At 61.6% G+C, this 17,809-nt stretch overlaps 1 protein-coding gene across 1 annotated transcript in view; it reads right to left on the bottom strand.

The window, feature by feature from the left end:
- Nucleotides 1–7,254: 7,254 nt before the first annotated feature.
- Nucleotides 7,255–17,809, bottom strand: part of FSD1 (fibronectin type III and SPRY domain containing 1) — a 15,697-nt gene continuing 5,142 nt past the window's right edge. Inside the window, exon 11 of the mRNA XM_050321525.1 lies at nt 7,255–7,403. Coding sequence (XP_050177482.1) covers nt 7,255–7,403 — 149 coding nt within the window. The remainder of the gene's footprint in view (nt 7,404–17,809) is intronic.

Genomic DNA, 17,809 nt, shown 5'->3' with positions numbered 1-17,809 from the left:
CCACTGCGAGCTCCCTTCCTCCTCCTCCTCCTCCTGGCTCGGTGGGCAGAAGCCACGGCACACGATCCTAATACCCAAAGGTGGCATTAAACAGATTAAAGGTGGGATTTAGAGCGGATTAAAGTCTGGATTAATGGGAGCCTTGACTTGAATCTTGGTCTCACGCAGCGGCTGGGAAGCGAACCCCAGATCCTCACCAGCTCTCCCCCCAGCTCTGCTGCCCCCCACCCCACCCCACGGCAGTGCCCAACATCCCTGGGGCATCACCCCAACTCCTGCTATCCCCAAGGATTCGATCCCGACCCCACGTTGTGCTGGAACAGCCGGAACAGCTGTTGCCGCTCTCCTGAACACTTGTGCCATCAGCCTGCCTGAAATAAATCACCCTGCGGGCTCATCCGGTCCCGCCGGCCCTTGGCAGAGGTGTGAAAACAGCCATTAGCCAGGAATGGCGTGGAATGGGCTGGTGGGCTCAGGGAGACGCTGATGGGTCCAGGGGAGGTGGTGAATAGAGCTCGAGAAGCGTTGGCAAAACATGGCAGATTCATGTTGGCAGGGCTGGTCCCCGTCACTGCCTGGTCCTGTGTCCCCATCACCACCTGGTCCTGTGTCCCCAACATCACCTGATCCTGTGTCCCCAACACTACCTGGTCCTGTGTCCCCATCACTGCCTGGTCCTGTGTCACCAGTACTGCCTGGTCCTGTGTCCCCAGTACTGCCTGGTCCTGTGTCCCCATCACTACCTGGTCCTGTGTCCCCAACACCACCTGGTCCTGTGTCCCCCTTACTGTCCTGTCCTGCATCAGCATCACTTCCCCATCCCACGCCCCCATTCCTGCCCCATCCCATGTCCCTGTTCTTGCCCTGTCCATGTCCCCATTCCTGCCCTATCCTGTGCCCCCATCCCTGTCCCATCCCATGTCCCCATTCCTGTCCTGTCCATGTCCCCATCCCTGTCCTGCCCTGCACTCCCACCTCTGTCCCATCCCAAATCTCCATCACTGGGACAACCCTGCAGCTCTTTCACCTCTCTCAGGCCGTTGCTGAAGGTGCAGTGGAGGGTGACAGGGTGGGCATGTGGGGGGCACCCTGCTTACCCCAGGGCACTCCGGTGTGCCCACCACCCAGAACCCCAATTCCCATCTCCGGGACAATCTCCGGGATGTTCCCACACCTCGCACAGCTCTGCACCTCACTCCAGCCCTGGAGCAGGACCCCAAACCCTCCTGGGGTCCCTGCAGGGCCGGGGTCACACCGTGGGGACCCCCCCTCCCCTCCCTAAATCCATGGATGCTGCCCACGTGGATGGAGCAGCCACTGCGGATCAGCGGGGATGGGAGCTGGCACCGCGTGAAAACAGGGAATAAGAAAAAGAAGCAGCAGGATCTGGGCCAGCTCCGAGCGGCCTCTCCCCCCTCATCCCTCCTCTCCTTTCAGGGAAATGAAACGGGGCTTTGCAGCAGCTCCTCTCCCGCCCGCCGAGCATCGCCCATCCCCGGGGAGGCTCACGGCTCATCCCATTCCCTATCCCACGGCACATCCCGCCTGGATACCCCTCACACCACCAGTAACACCAGTGGGGGCTGCTCCTCTGGGATCAGAGGGAGCATCCCCAGGGAGGCAGCGCCTGAATAATTCAGGAGAGCTCGGCGGGAGAAACAGGATCTGCTGCCCGCCGGGTCGCAGAGGGGTGCTGGGAAGGGCACGGAGCAGCTCCCCGTCCTTCTCCTCATCCCCAGTGTCACTTTGTCACACCGCTTCAAGGGTCTCCACCAGCAGGATCGGGAGCAGGTTGCCGCTGGCACATCCCAAGGGGATCAGGGAGCACCCCAGCGCCCTGCTTGGCTGTGCAGAGGGACAGGATGGGGGACACGGTGTCCCCAGCACCCACCTGTCCCCATGGCGATGGCACATGCCAGCCCCCAGCAGCTCCTGGGGCAGGGGACGGCGTGGCTGCCCATAAAGCCACTATTGTCACCGGGGGCACGTGTGGGGTGGGGAAACCCCCCGTGGAGGGGCGGTGAATCCCTCAAGCCCTCCCCTCTCCAGCATTTTGCATTCCCACCGCTCCCTTCCCTCTCCGCACAGCTGTGCCCGGCCACAATGGCCCCTTCTTGCCGCGTCACCGGCGCCGGCTGCGCTCCCTCGGCCCCTTCCCCAGCCCCGAGGCCACCCCGCTGGCAGCCCAGGCGGAAAAATTCATCCCAGGCAAGAAAAAAATCCGTCCTGGCAGGCGCCAGCTCTGGAGGAGGAGAACGGCGAGCAGGGGCAGCTCTGCTGACCAGTTATCCCAGCCATGCTCCAGGATTTTTAGCTGGCTGTGGATAGAAGGAAAGGCAGGGGGTGGAGGTGTTGCTTAGGGGCACTGACTGGTGGTGAGACCATGGGACTGTCCCAAAGGAGAGGGGACAGGCAGTGGCTGTGGCACAGCCACCCAACTCCTGAATCTCGGGATTGTATCCCCAACCAGCTTCATCAGGGAGGAGCAAAAAAGCAGGCAGAGCTGGGCACTGGCACCAGAATCCTGGTGGCATCCTGGTGGCATCGGTGTCACCAGGGCAGGCAGGACCCAAGGTGATAATGGGGAACAGATAATTCAAGGTGCCCCAGGGATTTGCTGCTCCTCAGGCTCCCAGACCCAGGGAAGGGTGAGCCCCACAGGGATGGGGTGGAAATGGGGCCCAGGACCCACTGAGCTGGAGGGATGACACTGAGGGTGCTTGGACACAGGGTGGGGATGTCTTTGGGGTGGTAGGTGCAGCCCAGCAAAGGCTGATGGGTCTGGCTGCTGATGGGTGTCCCCAGGATGGAGAAGGCCACACCACGAGCTGCACCCAACATCACCTTGTCACCGCACACCAGGAGACACTGGGGCTGGTGCCCAGCTCAGAGATTTAACCTCTCTGCTCCTGGTCCTCCTCCAGGGCAAAGGGGTTTCGTGGGTCCCCAGGGCCACATGCCTGAGAAGAGCAGGCCCCTGCCACCCTCCTGGGCACCCCCACGGCACATCTGGCCCCGTGCCACTCAGAGCGGGTGCCTTCTGCCTCTGTTTGTTCACAGCGAGCGCCAAGGCTCGTGAGTTAATTAAAACTCGGTCGAAACTGTCGTCAGGCAGTGCCGCTCCTCGAGAGGCTGCGAGTGCTCCCATCCCCCGGGAAGGGATGGAGGAGGATGCTCAGGATGCTCCCGGGGGAGAGAGAGAGAGACACCCTGGGGAAGGAGCTGTTGTGATTGCCCTTCCCGGGAGGAGGCAAAACTCCAACCCCGTCTTGGGGCCACCGCGTGTGGTGCCTGAGCGTGACCCGCTTACCCAACGCTCAGCTGAGCCCTGGCTGCTTAATTTGGAGCTGGGGGCTGCTGGGGGGAAGGAGGGGAGGCCCTGCCACGCCGAGCCGTGCAGTTCCAGGCCGAGCCGAACGCAGGGCCCCAGGGGCGCTCCGGCCGGGACAAAAGGGAATGTAGGTTAAGCACAAAGCTCGGCAGCACCGAGGGGGGGCCAGGGCAGGCTCCCACCACTGCAATTAGCTGATTGCTCCGTGTTCCCTCGCAGGGGGGACGGGGGGATGCTGTTACTGCTCCCTGCTGCACTCTCCATCTGAGAAAGCTGCCCCCAGGGGCACCGTGCCCCCCGCGTGCCCCTCTGTGCTCTGCACGGAGCTGGAGGAGGGGGAGCCCCTGAACCTGCTGGATGGGATGTCCCTGATGTCCCCACCGCTGGGGACAGTGGGGATGATGCTCTCTTAGCACCAGGGGTGGAGTGGCTTTTCCCCCAACATTTTGGGGGCACCCTGCAGTACCCAAGTCATTGAGTGGGAATCAGAAATGTCCCACTCAGATGGTGCCCGAGGAGAGTGTGGGAGCCTGTGACATCACCAGGAGTCTGAGTGACAAATGGCATCATCAGAGGGGGTCATTGTGTCACCTTGCGGGGCAGAGGGACCCCGGGCTGTTGGGTGGTGGCAGCAAGGACAGGGTGGGCAGACAGGATGCTGCTGACATCATCAGGCTGGTCCATGACATCAATGAGGAGGGGGCAGAGAGAGGGGTCTGGGCAGGCTGTGCAGTGGGTGAGGAGGAGGAGGATGGTCCCACAGAGCGATGTTCCCGGCTCATGGCTGCAGAGCTTGTCCTTGTGCTGGTGACATATTGACTTGCAATTCTTAATCAAGTGGATTATTAATTAGCAGCAGAGCCGGCTGGTTAATCCCAGGCCTGGCTGGGAGCTGGTGGTTTGTGCTGACAGAGCCTGGGATCGTGACACCATCAGTCACGTGCCACCATTCTGGGACCTGCTGTGCCAGGACCCCCACGCTGGCCCAGGGTATTTCATTGCCACTGGAAAGGCATGGTTGGCACCCACCCTGGGGATCAGGGGATGGCCTCACACTGGTGACCCAAACCCAAGGGATTTCGACCCAAACCCCATGGGATTTCACCCCAAAAGTGGTGGCTGTCACTGCAGGATTCGCCCTGGCACAGCAGGAGCAGGAGGTTTGTGGGTGGGCAACCAATCTGCTGTGTTGCCTCCGTGCCATCTGGGCCACGTGGGTAGGGGTGACACGTGTGTCACTAGTGCCACATGTGTCCCCAGTCATGGCCATGGTGGTTGTGCCATGGAGGGTGGAGGGTGCTGGGGACCAGCCCTGCCTGGGACACCCCCCTGACCTCACCTTGTGGGGATGGTGTCCCCCATGAGAGCACCTCAGTCCTCACATGTGACCTTGACCCCCTGGCCCCTGGAGGTCCCAGAGGGACGGGTGGAGGGGGCTGGGGACCAGCTCCCCCATCCCTACCTGAGCCCACCCCAGATCCATTCACCACCATCACCAGACCCATCCCGCACTTCCCTGCCTGTCTGAACCATCTGCCGAGACCCCCGCGGGCAGGGGGGCTGTGCAGGTTTGCTCCCCAAATCCCTACCCCAAGTGCCGGTCCCAAACCCGGGCTCGGAGCGTTTTGCTCACCGTTTTGGTGCAGGCGATTGAATGTTGGTCCTAATCCCTCCCAGCGCCGGGCCCGCCTCCCCGCGCGGCTGTCGGCGGCGATTTCCCAGCCCTAATTAAAGCTCGGAGCGTGTGGCGGCGGCTCCCTGGGGGATGCTTCCCTTGCTTCCCAGTTTCCCGTCAAGATCAAGGGGATAAACCGATGTTACCGGCGAAGTTAATGCCGGAGGCAGCTGAGGGAAGCGGTGACAAGCCCCGAGCTGGCGGCAGCCGCCGATCCGGAGGCGAATCCCACCTTGGAACGCTGCCTCGGGGGGGCCTGAGGATGGCAGGAGGGCTAGGGGGTGGTGAGATGAGCCGTGCAGGTCTCAGCCCAGCCCTGAGACCCGTCTGTGGCAGCTTTTTGTGGCCTCAGTGGGCGCGTGGCATCACCAGACAGCCGCGTGCCTGCCCGAGGTCTGGCAGCAGGGCAGGATTTTTGAGGTGCCACAGCCGTCCACCAGCTACTGCTCCTCTCCCACTCCTCATCTTCACCCTGAAGTGACACCTCCTGGCCCAGAGCACCCCACTGAGCCCTGGGGAGGGACACCCAGGCTGGCACCCAGCCTGGAGAGCTGGGAGAGCGGAGCTGCCTCCCTCCTTCCAGGCACCTGCCAGGCAACCAAACCCCGGCCATCTGTGCCCGCTCCCAGCTGCCAGCCAGCTGCACTGGGCACCCACAAACCCACCCAGAGCCCCGCAGGGTGGTTTCCCCAGGCCTGGCAGGGGGATGGCTGCTGCAGGCAGGGATGCTCCGGCCGCCTGGCACGGCTGCTGCCTGCTTAATTGCGCTGCAAGCACAACAGATGGCAGAAGGGCTTCAAGATGTTCTTTTCCAACATTTTGGGCTCATTTGCTCGCCTTCCTCCGAAGCAGCTCCAAGGAGGGAGGTTGGGAAGAGCCCTGTGTGCATGGGGAGGGGTGATGACCCTGAGGACAAGTCCAGTGGTGCAGCTGGGGAATTAAAGGGAATTAAAACACTTGCCGGGCTCACACTGCTCCGCTTTCTTCCCGCTGTAATCCCTGGGCCTGCTGCCCTTCCTGCCCGCACCTCCAGCACCTGCCTGCTGCTCCCAGGGGACAAAAGCCCCTTTGCCATGTGCCCAGGGCAGCTGGTGGCAGCAGCTGGGTGCTGGGGGGTCACCTCCCTGCCAAGGGGGGCTGGTCAGGGACCTCGTGGCTTCTTCCCAGAGATCCGGGTCCTGCCACGCTCCGGTCCTGCCGTGTCCCCGGCTGTGCCAGGCTGTCCCACTGCGGCACCAGGAGCAGCACCAGGGCCCAGCACGCACCAGGCACCCTGGGGTGGTGTGGCATGTCCACCCTGAGCTGGGTGCTGTGTGCCTGTGCAAGGCTGGCACCCATCCAGGACCGGTATCCTGAACCAGCACCCAGCACCCAGCGTGGCTGTGCTGGACCAGTAGCCAGGACCAGCAGCACCCAGCACCCAGCAGTGCTGCACCCATGCTGGCTGCACTGCACTGGCACCAGTTACCAGCCCCATCACCCATCCCTGTCCCCAGCACCCATCCCTGTCTCCAGCACCCATCCCTGTCCCCATCACCCACCCCTGTCCCCAGCACCCATCCCTGTCCCCAGCACCCATCCCTGTCTCCAGCACCCATCCCTGTCCCCATCACCCACCCCTGTCCCCAGCACCCATCCCTGTCCCCAACACCCATCCCTGTCCCCAGCACCCATCCCAGCCCCTCCACCTTCCCCCCCCTGTGGTGCTCAGGGCCGAGGTGTGTCACCAGGCGCCTTTGATGAATTATTTATGAGGCAGGTGACCTCATTCATTCAGATTGATTTTCCTCCGTGTCACTCCAATTCCATCACGCTCCTGGAACCGGGAGGCATGTCAGGTACTGAGCCTCGGGGACAGGTGGGGGCACGAGCCAGAGGCCCTTCCTTTGCCAGCTCAAAACCCACTCATATTAATAATAATATTAATTTTATCACCCCTGTGACAGAGCATCCCCCCAACCGAGCGTCCCTTTGCCAGAGCATCCTCCCTTGGCCAAGCATCCCTCAGCCAAAGGCCTGAGCCTCTTTCAGGCTGAGCATCCCCCCAAAATCAGCATCCCTCTGGCTCAGCATCCCTCCAGCCGAGCACTCAGCGCTGGCTGATGGCCAATTATCACCCAACAAACCCACCAATGTCCCAAATCTCCCCGGGCACCAGCCACACCTGATGGCCCCTGATAGATCAACTGCCCGTCCCTATTGTCACCCAACAATGGCAAATGGCCAGTCCCGCTCCCCGGGAGCGCTGTTAGCCCAAATATTTGCTTCCCGTCTCCAGGGTGACGGGGTTGCCAGCGCTCACCCACATCCCTCCTTTGATCGTCTCCCTCTTGATCTTCAGCGCGCAGGATCCCCGGGTCACCCTCTCCCCCACCCTCCCCGAGGGGGATGCAGGACCTGGTGGCACCCACAGTGTCCGGGCGTGGGGATCCCGTGGTGGGGATGAAGGAGATGAGGGTTGGAGGATGAAAATGGGACTGGGGGGGGGGTGATGGGGATGAAGAATGGAAGGTGAAGAAGATGGGGCTGATGGAGATGGGGGTGGGGGATGAAGGAAGGGTTGTGGGTGATGGAGATGGGGGATAAGGGAGATGTTTTCATGGGGTTGTGACCACGGGGAGATGGTGGTTGTGGCCTTGGGGTTTGTTTCAGGTGCTTGAATCTGCAACCACCACCACTCCATGGCCATCACCACTACCCAATGGCCACCATCACCTCCCTCACACAGTCAGAGCAGTTCAGTGGCCAAGGATGGGAGGGCAGACACTCACTGGTGGTTCCACACCCCCTCCACCGTGCTGGGACAGCAGTACCTGGCTCAGCATCGTGGCAGAAGCTCTGGGGAGGATCCATCCAGCTTCTCCTGCTCCTTTTCCCCCTCCTACATACTCTTCCTGGAACAGGTTTTTTCCCAGCCCAGGGAGCCAAGCAGAGCCACTGGCAACTCAACCTTGTTTCTGCCTTTCCCAAAACTCACCCAGGTCCAACACCGGCTCTTGGGGTGGGGGCTGGAGCTGGGAAATTTCTCCAGAACAGGAGGAATTTTGGAGCCAGACGGGATCAGCTCCAAAATCCCTGGGAATTTGGCGTTGGCAGAGGAGGGACCGACGGCAGGGAGCGATTTCTAAGCAGCATTTTTAAAAACACAAAGCGAAATCTTCGCCAGAAAATGTTATTTCAATCCCGCCGGCAACCGCCAAAGTCGTTTCGAGGCCGTTTTGAGGCGACGCTTTGTGTTGGGAATGGGACCCAAATCTAAAGGAGCTGGGAATGGAGCTGCAGGGAAAGCTGCTGGGAGCTGGGATGCAGCCACAGTGAGGAGTGCTGGGGGGTTTGGCAGCCCCTGGGGCTGGATCTGAACCCCCTCATCATCCTCCCCCTGCGGGACCGCAGTGGGTGCTCAGGGGGTGCCACCACCCTGGTGACAATCCAGTCCTGGTGTCCTTGGGCATGGGCATGAGGTCCCTGGCCCTGTGGCCTTTCCCTTGCAGACCCAAACCCCACAGTACCCCAGCCCCACTCCCCAAATCCCCTGGGAAAAGGGCAGGATCCACCCCCCTTCCTAAAAACAGCGTGGCTGTGGGCTCTGGAGACGGGCTACGAGGGGGGATGTCATCATGGACCAGGAGGGACCAGGAGGGACCAGGAGGGACCAGAAGGGACCAGGAGGGACCAGGAGGGCTTTTATTGCATGGAACCAAGAGGGAGGAGAGGGGACATCAGAGGGGGCATCACTGCTGGGGCCAGGAGGGACGTGGCTGGAGATCCAGGAGCGACAAACCACAGGATCAAGCAGGGACATGGTTGGAGATCCAGGAGGGACATCACCACAGATCAGGAGGGATGTGACTGGAGATCCAGGAGGGACATCATCCCAGGGACCAGGAGAACCCTGAGGGAGCATTAGGGCCAAACCTTCAGGCCCAGGGTGGGGGGGATGCTGTCACACGGAGCCAGCAGAAACACCATCAGAGGGCCAGAGGACACCAGGAGGGACACTGTCAGCATGAGGGAGCACCCGAGGACACCGCAGCCACCGGGAAGCGGCCGCGTGGGGGGTGGGAATGGCCGGGGGAGACGTGCCCGCCCGCACTTTGCTGCATGACGGTGATTAAGTTGCTTCCCTCCGTTATGGTCTCTCGGGGAGGTGTTAACCAGCCGCTAATAAAGACTGATGGTTCTGAAGTGGCGTCTCAGGAGCTTTTATATCCCTGGAATTTCGGGAAAAGCCGCCGAGGTGCCCCCCCTGGTCAGAGCCGTGGCCCCCTCGTTCAGGCAGCCCCGCGGGGAACACCCATCGCGGGTGGGGCGAGATCGCCACTGAGGGGTTATCGGGGGACACCGGGGAGGATTTTGGGGGGAGCTCGGGGGATGCCGTGAGCCCGGAGCTGCCCCGGGGAGGAGGAGAAGGGCGACCCGAAGGGCCGCGGGGGGCGGGAAAGCAGCGGGAAGAGGAGAAATCCAGCAGCAACTGCCCATTAAAATTCATGAAAGCTGTTAAAAAGCAGAGCGCAGCGCGAGCTCCCGACTGCTGCTGACAAAGCCGGCGAGGGAGGCGGCGGTGCCAGCTCCGTGCAGCGGCAAATTTGGGGGTTCAACCCCCCCCTTCCCAAGCCGGTTTCTGGCTGGGTGACACCGTAACAAAGGGGCGCTTCCTTTGGGGCTGCCGGGCAGAGGTGACGGATGGAGGCACCAAACCCGCACCCCTCCCATCACAGGGGACCCCCAAACCCCCTCCGCTGCCTGGAAGGGGATTTGCATCTTAGAGCTCATTTATTTTCCTTTTTCCCCTATATTTTTAGCCCCCAGTCCCCACACTCACAACCCCCCTCCCAGCCGCCTGCGAACAAGCCCCGGCTCGTTTCCCTCGCCGTAATTAGCAGCGTTTCTGCAGGCAAATGGCAGTCGGGAGTGGAGGTGGCATTTCCTTAATTAAAACAATTAATTAGGGTGGGGTGAGAGGGAAGATAAAACGTCTTCCCCACAGAAATGGCTCTCGGAGCAGCCGGGCCTCCACGGTGATGCCAAGGCTTCATCGGGGCGGGGACAGCGTCACGCGTGTCCCTGTGGGTGCCCACCCTTGGGTGCTGAGCACCCCGGGGTGCCTTTTGGACCCTCATCCCCGCTCGTTGGCCTGCAAGGACGGGCTGCTCGTCCCAAAACGTCGCTGTCACGGCCATGGCCGTCCCCAACCGGTGCATCCCGGTGATGCCGATCCGGCCCCGGTTCTCTGCCGGGGTATAAATATCCGTGTGTTACTTAGCGACTAATTGCACGGAGCGCAACAGCGGGGGGTGCCAGCCCCTAATGAGGATCTGGAATCAAAGCTGCTAATTACCCCTGTGCCGAGCTGCTGCATCGCTCCCGCTGGGCTCTGCCCGTCCGGTTGTGCCACTCGGCTCACACCCGCAATCCCTACGGTATTCCCTGGCTCCAGAACCCCTGTGCCAAGGGGTTTGGGGCGCAGGTGAGAGGCCAAATCCAAGGGTCTTCCCATTTGGATGGTGGCTCAGAGGCAGGTGCCATCCAGCCACCCACATCCCTGGTCACATCCCCTTTGGATGAGTTGGCACAGCCGTGCTGGTGGTGAGGGCCAAGGGTGCCTGTGGGAGGGTGTGTGCAGAGGTGGGGGGGTGCAGGGGTGGGTGCCTGGGTGTGTGTGCACAAACCAACGTGGAAACAGGGCTGGTTGAAATCCAAACCCTTCCACGTGCTGCTGGAACATCCCCCAGCCAGGCCCCACCAACCCCTTGCTGAGCTCATCCAACCCCAGCGTTGAACCGAGACCTTTGACTTTATCCCCGAAGCATCCAACACTCCCTGATCCCCAGTGGGTCCCCCCAAGGCTAAGGCTCTGACATTCCCAGCACATTCCCTGCTCGAAGCACAGGAATAACCTCCTGCTGAACCACCCCATCCCCGTGCACACCCAGCGCTGGGGAGACCTTTCCCAGAGCACAGAATTTCGGGTGCCCAGGAACATCCCTCCAGGCTCATCATCTTCCCGTGTGGCTGTTGGGGATTGGGGGGGGGGGAGATTTTTTTTCCTTGGCTCTGCGCACCACGTGGATGGTGGGAAGCAGGTCCCGGGTAAATATCTCCCGGCGGGTGCGTGCGGGGATGCTGCCTTCACAGGATTTACAGCTTCAAAGCCTCGGCCTCAAAGCCTGCAGATATCTTTTCATCATTTCAGCCGCGGTCTAATTACCCCGCTGGCCGCCGGCGCTGCCCGGCGCTCCCAGGTACAGCCTCTCTTAATAGCTGGGATTTATTATTTAAATGCCGTTTTTTCAGCTCCTCGCTCCCATTGCGGCTCCGAGGGCTCCTGTGCCCCCTCCCTGGCACCCCAAAAGCTGGGGCACCCTGATCCAGCAGCACCCGGCGTTCCCGCTCTCCGCCTGCTCTGAGCCGTGACGAGTTATTAATTAACGGCGAGGTATCATTCCCCGCTTCATCCTCGGTGTAATTAGATCGTGGGAATGCCGGGAAGCGCTGCTGGTTAACGCTCGCCGGAGGGGGATGAAGGGAACCGGAGTCATCCCAACGCAACCAGAGCGTTCCAGATGCTCCCCAGCTGCCAGAATCGGGGTGGGGTTTTGCCCCAGCGAGGGGCTCCTCGTGCCAGGCCGGCGGGTTTTGGCACGGAGCGCCCGGTGCCGGTGATTTACGGCGGGCACGGACCCGCCGCGTGCCGTGATGGATGCGGGAGCAGCCCCGGCCGCGGCGCCTGCTAATTAACCGCTTTGGATTGATGAGAAATTGCAGCTCCCGCTAACGATGGCAGCGGCTCACCCCGGCTCAGCCGCGGCCCGGGGAGACGGCGGCGGTGCCGGGGTCGATGCCGGCGGTGCCGCTTCCCTGGCTCTCAGAGGGGGCTGCCCATCCCTGCTGCCGGCACAGCCGGGAGGATAATTTATGGTTTCGTATCAGTGCCGCTGATCTTGGAGCTTTTCCAGCCTCCTCTTCCCTCTCCCCCCACGCTGCTTTTTCCTCGAAAGCCGACTTGCCAGGATGGGATCCAGCTCCTCCTCCCCAGCGGCCCTGGCCGTGTCACCCCTTGGAGGACCTGGATCCCCTTTCCATGATGAGCTCATGCGTGTGCTGAGCTGTGACAGGGCTCTGCACCGCCTGAGCCGCTTCCTTCTCCCGCTTAAGGATGCTCCGGAGCTCCAGCCGCACGGGCAGGGCCGGATAACACCATTCCCACGGCCCGAGGGGCCTCCTGGGGACGTGCACCCACCCGGGAGCCTTTGGGAGCGTGGGCGCCCCAGCACCCGTTTGCGGAGTGTGATTTTTCGAGGTGCCAAATTGCCTCTTAGTGAATAAATTGCTCTGTGGGAGTGGAGCGTGGGGGTCTGGCAGGGCATCTGGGAAGGGATCTGGGAAGGGATCTGGGAAGGGATCTGGCAGGGGAAGCTCAGCGATGGGCAGTGGTGACCCCTCAGTGAAGGAAATGATCCCTGCGCCACCAGCAGCTCCGGTTTTGGGGAGATTTTGGTGGATTTTGGTGTTTTCTCGGTGGTTGTCAGGGCTCTTTGCAGCTGGAGGAGAGGCAGGTCCAGGTAAGCAGAGCCCTGGGGGTGGTGGTGGTGCCCAGGATGGGTGGTGGGTGACGCTGGCGGGGATCCCGGTGTCACCACGGCACAGGCAGGGTTAAGGTGAGCGGCTGCAGGCAGAGCCCTGCCAGGGGGATTATCCATATCCCTTGGTGCAGGCAATTCCCTGCCTTGTCCATCGATCCCTGCGAGGTGTTAAGAGAGGCTGGAGCATCGATCAGGAGCAAAGCCCAGGGCTCAGCGAGGCCGAAGGGGCTGCAGGACCCGGCCTGGGGGTCTGGAGATCGAAGTGGGCACAGAAAACACCCCTTGTGGGGGGGGACAAAGAACGGTGGGGTGGGGACGTGCTGGGCCATGGGAAACGCCGGTGGAGCCTCCCCGCGCCCGCCAGGCGCCCGTGGTGTGCCGGCTTGGCACTTCACCACCACGAAACTGCTCCTGGATCGTGTCCCGGGCGCTCCCGGTGACAGACGGGGACGCTCAACAAGCCACGGGGCTGATGCCCAAAGCAGCCGGTGCCGCTGCTCCCGCAGCACCTGGGGCGGGGGGGTCTCCCCCTGCACCCCGAGGTGGGGACAGGAGCATCCCCCTCCCGTGGGAAGAGGGGGTGGACCACAAATAACACACCGTTAAAAAAAAACAAACCACAGATTCCATTTTCCTGAGGAGAAAGGAAGGGCTAAAGACAAAAGAGGCCGTTTACCAACCGGCTGGCAGCCCAGGGAAAATTGCTATCCAGATAAAAAAAAAAAATAATAATAAAAAAAAAAAAATATCACAGATTAAGGAAGGAAAGAGCTGACCTTAACTCCAGTCCTTAGGCAGGGAGGAAGGGCAGGATTTTCACCGTTTAATTGGGTTTTTTTAACCATTTCTGGCGGTTTGTTTGCTCTGCTTCAAAGCTGGGAGCGTATCATTTTTACTCTCTGGCTGTAAGGATGGCATAAATAAAGGGGGGGGGGGTGTTAAGCAGCTTTTTTGACTCTGATTGTCCTTGAATTTCATGAATTTGGTCTTTTTTGGGAGGATCAGAATCCTCAGTTCCTGGCGTTTATCCTCTTGGAGAGACGACATCAGAGCTCCAGGACTGGGCTGAAAGATGGGAAATAGCTGATGGGAAGGGGGAAAATAAACCCCAATAAACACCAGGGTGGGTTCAGCAGCTGAGTTTGTGCCATTTTTTGGGGTGAAATTCTTGTGATGTCTCTGCTGGCTGTGGGAGGGGATCCCCCAGCCCAGGTTTGTCTCTACAGAGAGTGTTGCCTGAGCTACCCCCGGGGGGGTGGAAAATGCTTTGGCTTGGGCTGCAGGGCTGGTGTTAGCCACGCTTGAGGGGAAAATCACAATCACTGCCGGGGCCCCGGGCCAGGATTTTCCCCCGGGAAGAGCCGTTCTGCCAAGGGGGATCCATACAGGGGGCCAGTGGGATCTGTGCCAACTCGTTTTGGGGGAGCTGGGGGTGGTGGTTGGATCTGGGAGGGGTTTGTTGGTGTGTTGGGTCACTGGGGAAACTGAGGCACGGGGTGGGAGTGAGAGGGGACAGGGAAAAGTCACCTCAGTGGGGTGACATGGGGTTGGAAAGGGGGATATGCCTCATGTTCCCATCCCCACACTGTGATCCCAGGGGGAAACCTGCACCCAAAGGCCTTCACTCTGCTCCTCTTCCTGGGTGGGATGTGGAAACCTCAAGGATTTTATCCTGCTGGGGAGAAAGGAGGAAAGCTGAGGGAGGGGAGCAAGAATGGGGGCAGCTCTAGCACGTGGCCAAGTCCCTCAGCAGGGGTTTTGGGGGGGGGTTTGGTCACCTCTGGGGACCACCCCCCCACCCATCCCCAGTTCATGGGTTCATCGCTGGAGGGAGGGAGAACTGAAAGAAGTCTCCGGGTTGGAATAAAGGAGGTTGTGAAAGTCACTGACTCCGGATGGAACCGGAGCAGGAGAGAGCTGAGAGGAGGTTAAAAATAGCCCCGGCTCGGTGGGAGGGTGGGGGGGACACGGGGAAGGACCGGGGTGTGGGGAATAGCTGGACTGGGAGAAACTGGGCTCCTGGGAGCACATCTGGACAGGGTGACAGAGTGAGAACAGCTGGTTTGGGGGCACGGGGGCAACAGCTGGATGGGTGGGCCCTGGGGTGACAGTGGGAACAGCTGGGATGGGGGCATGGCAGGCACATCTGGAATGCAGGGCCCTGGAATCCCGGGGCAGAGCAGCCTGAGGGGCTGTGCAGTGCTGGCAACAGCTGGATTTGGCCTTGGGGAACAGCTGGATGGGGGAGCCTGGTGAAGGTGACAGCCATGGTTGGGTGACACTTATGGGGACAAGATGCTGTCCCAGCTGGCACCGGGCCAAGCCGGGTCCCCATGGGACTCAGGGGGACTCAGCATCTTCCCAACCCCCCCAGAGCAGCCACAGAAGGTCCTCCTTTCTCTGGATGAACCCGATGAAGTCACCAGTGGCCTCCCAGAGCAGGGACACTGGCAGCGGGGTGGCAGGAACGAGGTCATTAAAGCAGAAAGAAAAATACATTAGAAATGTTCAACTGCTCAGTCTTGCCTGAAATGTGCTTAAATCAGCCCCGGGTAAACAATGAGACGGGATTAATGGCAATTAGTTTTCATTAGAAAGGTGGCATCACCCTCCCCGGCTCCCCCCAGGGGCTGCTCCCTGCCTGCTTGAGGGGGATCGGGGGATGTCCCGGCCGGATCCGGCCCCGGGGAAGGAGGGTGACCACATCCCTCCGAGCTCCGGGCCGCGGGAACCGCGTTATCTCCGCCCAGGCAGCGGCGGCAGCCGGAGCTTCAAAGGGAACCCACAAATCCGGCGCATGCAAAGCCCCAGCTGGTCCTACAGATAAACAGGGACCCAGGGACCGGGCTGGGCTGCCCAGGCAGTCCTGGCCGCTGGGCCACGGGCAGGGCTCGGCAGTGATGCTCGACCTTGGGGTGATGCTCAGCCCTGGGGGTGATGCTCAGCCTCCAGGTGATGCTCAGCTCGGGAGTGATGTTTAAAGTTTGGGGTGGTTCTTGACCTCGAGGTGCTGCTCATCCTCAGGGCAGTGTTTTGGCCCCCTGGGTGATGCCCAGCCCAGGCACAGCCCCATTTTCTCAGCCCTCTCCATCTTCAGGCAGGACTTTGAAGAGGGGCCTGAGCCTCCAGAGCTCGCAGGGGTGCGTTGGGAAAGGGGTCAGGATGTCCTGTCTGCCCATCCTGCATTTTGGGGTGCTGATGGTTGGTGCTGGGTGCTGCCACCAGTGCCACCGGTGACCAGCACATCCCTCTGTGCCTTGGCTGGCACGAGTTGCCAGGGCTCAGCTCACCCCCCCACCATCCCCAAACACCTCCTGGGCGGGGGGATGGAAATACCCTACACTACCCTCAAAATGGGGCAAATTCAGCCCTTTTTGGGGCTGTCCCATGTGTACATCGGCTTCAGCAGGCACCCACCCGGGGAGTGCACCCACTCCTGTTGGTGACCTGTGTCTGGTGCTGCACCAGCACCTGCAGTGCTGGGGGGGTCCCTGTCCCCCACCCCCGAGCACGGCCCCCGTCATTAGCACCCAGAAAATGTTGGGTTTCTGGCTGGGAAAACACGGCAGATATGTACATTAAACATCAAATTATAAAATTAACAGATTCCAACTGCGGATGATTTGCATGTGCAAATTAACTTAATTACCACTCTTCCTCCCCGAGCGCCACGGCTGCCGGGAAGGGCCGGCCCGCCACGGCCGCCGGCGGGTGCAGGGGGACCGCGGGGCCCCGGGGGGCTGCGGCTGTTGGGGGCCGGGGAGAGGGGGTGAGGCTCGCAGGGCAGGGCAGGCGGGCGCACGCGCGTGTCAGCAAGCACACACGTGTGCACATGCGTGTGGGCGGCACGGAGCGGCTCCGCGGGGCCCAGGGGGTGCGGGGGGGACACACACACGCGTGATGAAGGGGTGGACACGCCTGTATGGGTGCTCACAGGTGTGTGGGTGCTCACAGGTGTGTGGGTGCAGGCCGTGCACACACAGACATGCACGTGCAGATATGGGCATGCACACACACATGTACACGTATGTGTAGATATGCACACACACACGCAGACAGGGAGGGGACCCCTGTAGGGCCCTGACCCGGGGGATCTGCCAGTGAGGGTGGGCCCTGCCCGTCCAGGCCCCCCAGGGGTGCAGCCAGAGCCCTCCCCAAGCCCGATGTGGGGAGGGGGTCTGCAGGGAGGGCGGGGCGCTGGGAAGGCACCGCTCCCCTGTCCCCCCCGCCTGGGCCCCGCGGGGCTCGGGGAGGGTGTGGGGGTGGCATTGGGATGCCGTGCCGTGCCGAGGCGTGCCGGGACAGGCCGAGGGGTCGCGGCTCCCACCCTGCGTGCTCGGGATGCACGAGGCTGGCGGGGCACACCCTCCGTGCCCGCCCCACCCCATCCCACCGCTCCCCGCAGCTGAGCCCGGCGCTGCTCATCGCACGGGTGGCCGCAGGACTCACGCCCAGCCGCGCGAGGAATTCCCTTAAAGGTCACAATAATCCCCAAATCCGGGAATAAATCCCGATCTGGAGGCCGCGGGTGGGAAGAGCCCTCCCAGGGCCGCCGTTTTCCAAAGGGCCGGCCAAAATTCCCGCCCCGGAGGAGTTCTGGGACCGTCAGGGCTGTGGGATGTCGGGGTGCTGAGGGGTCTTGGGTGCCGTGAGGTGTTGGGGTGCCATAGGATATATAAGGGTGCCAGGGGATGGCGGGATGCCACAGGATGCTGGGATGCTGTGGGATGATGGGGTGCTGTGGGATTATTAAGGTGCCAGAGGGTGCTGTGGGATGGGGGAGTGCCACAGGATCTCAAGGTGCCAAGGGGTGCTGGGATGCCATGGGATTGGTGGATTGCCTCAAGATATTAGGGTGCACTGGGATATTAGGGTGTCATGTGGTATTAGGGTGTCATGGGGCGCTGGGATGTTTGGGCGCTGCGGGATATCCGTGTGCCATGGGATGCTGGGATGGCAGGGTGCTGTGGGACTATTAGGGTGCCATGGGATGCTGGGGTGCCAGGGGATGTCGGCGTGTGCCAGGATGGTGCCGATGGCTCAGCAAAAAGCGTCCGGACGGTGCTCGCAGGAATTGTGGAGGAATTAATTCTGAGCGTTGATTAATCAGCCGTAACGAGCCCGAGCTGGGCCGCCGCTGGCAGGGGGAGCTGGGGCTGTGTGAACAGGTCAAGGGGCTCACAGTGTCCCCTCGGTGTCCCCCTGGGGACGGTGACTCAA

The sequence above is a fragment of the Myiozetetes cayanensis genome, unplaced genomic scaffold (assembly GCF_022539395.1).
Source record: "Myiozetetes cayanensis isolate MyiCay16 unplaced genomic scaffold, myiCay2020 scf26, whole genome shotgun sequence".
Lineage (NCBI taxonomy): Eukaryota > Metazoa > Chordata > Aves > Passeriformes > Tyrannidae > Myiozetetes > Myiozetetes cayanensis.
Note: the sequence above shows the minus strand (reverse complement) of the source record. Positions and strands in the feature narration are given on the sequence as shown.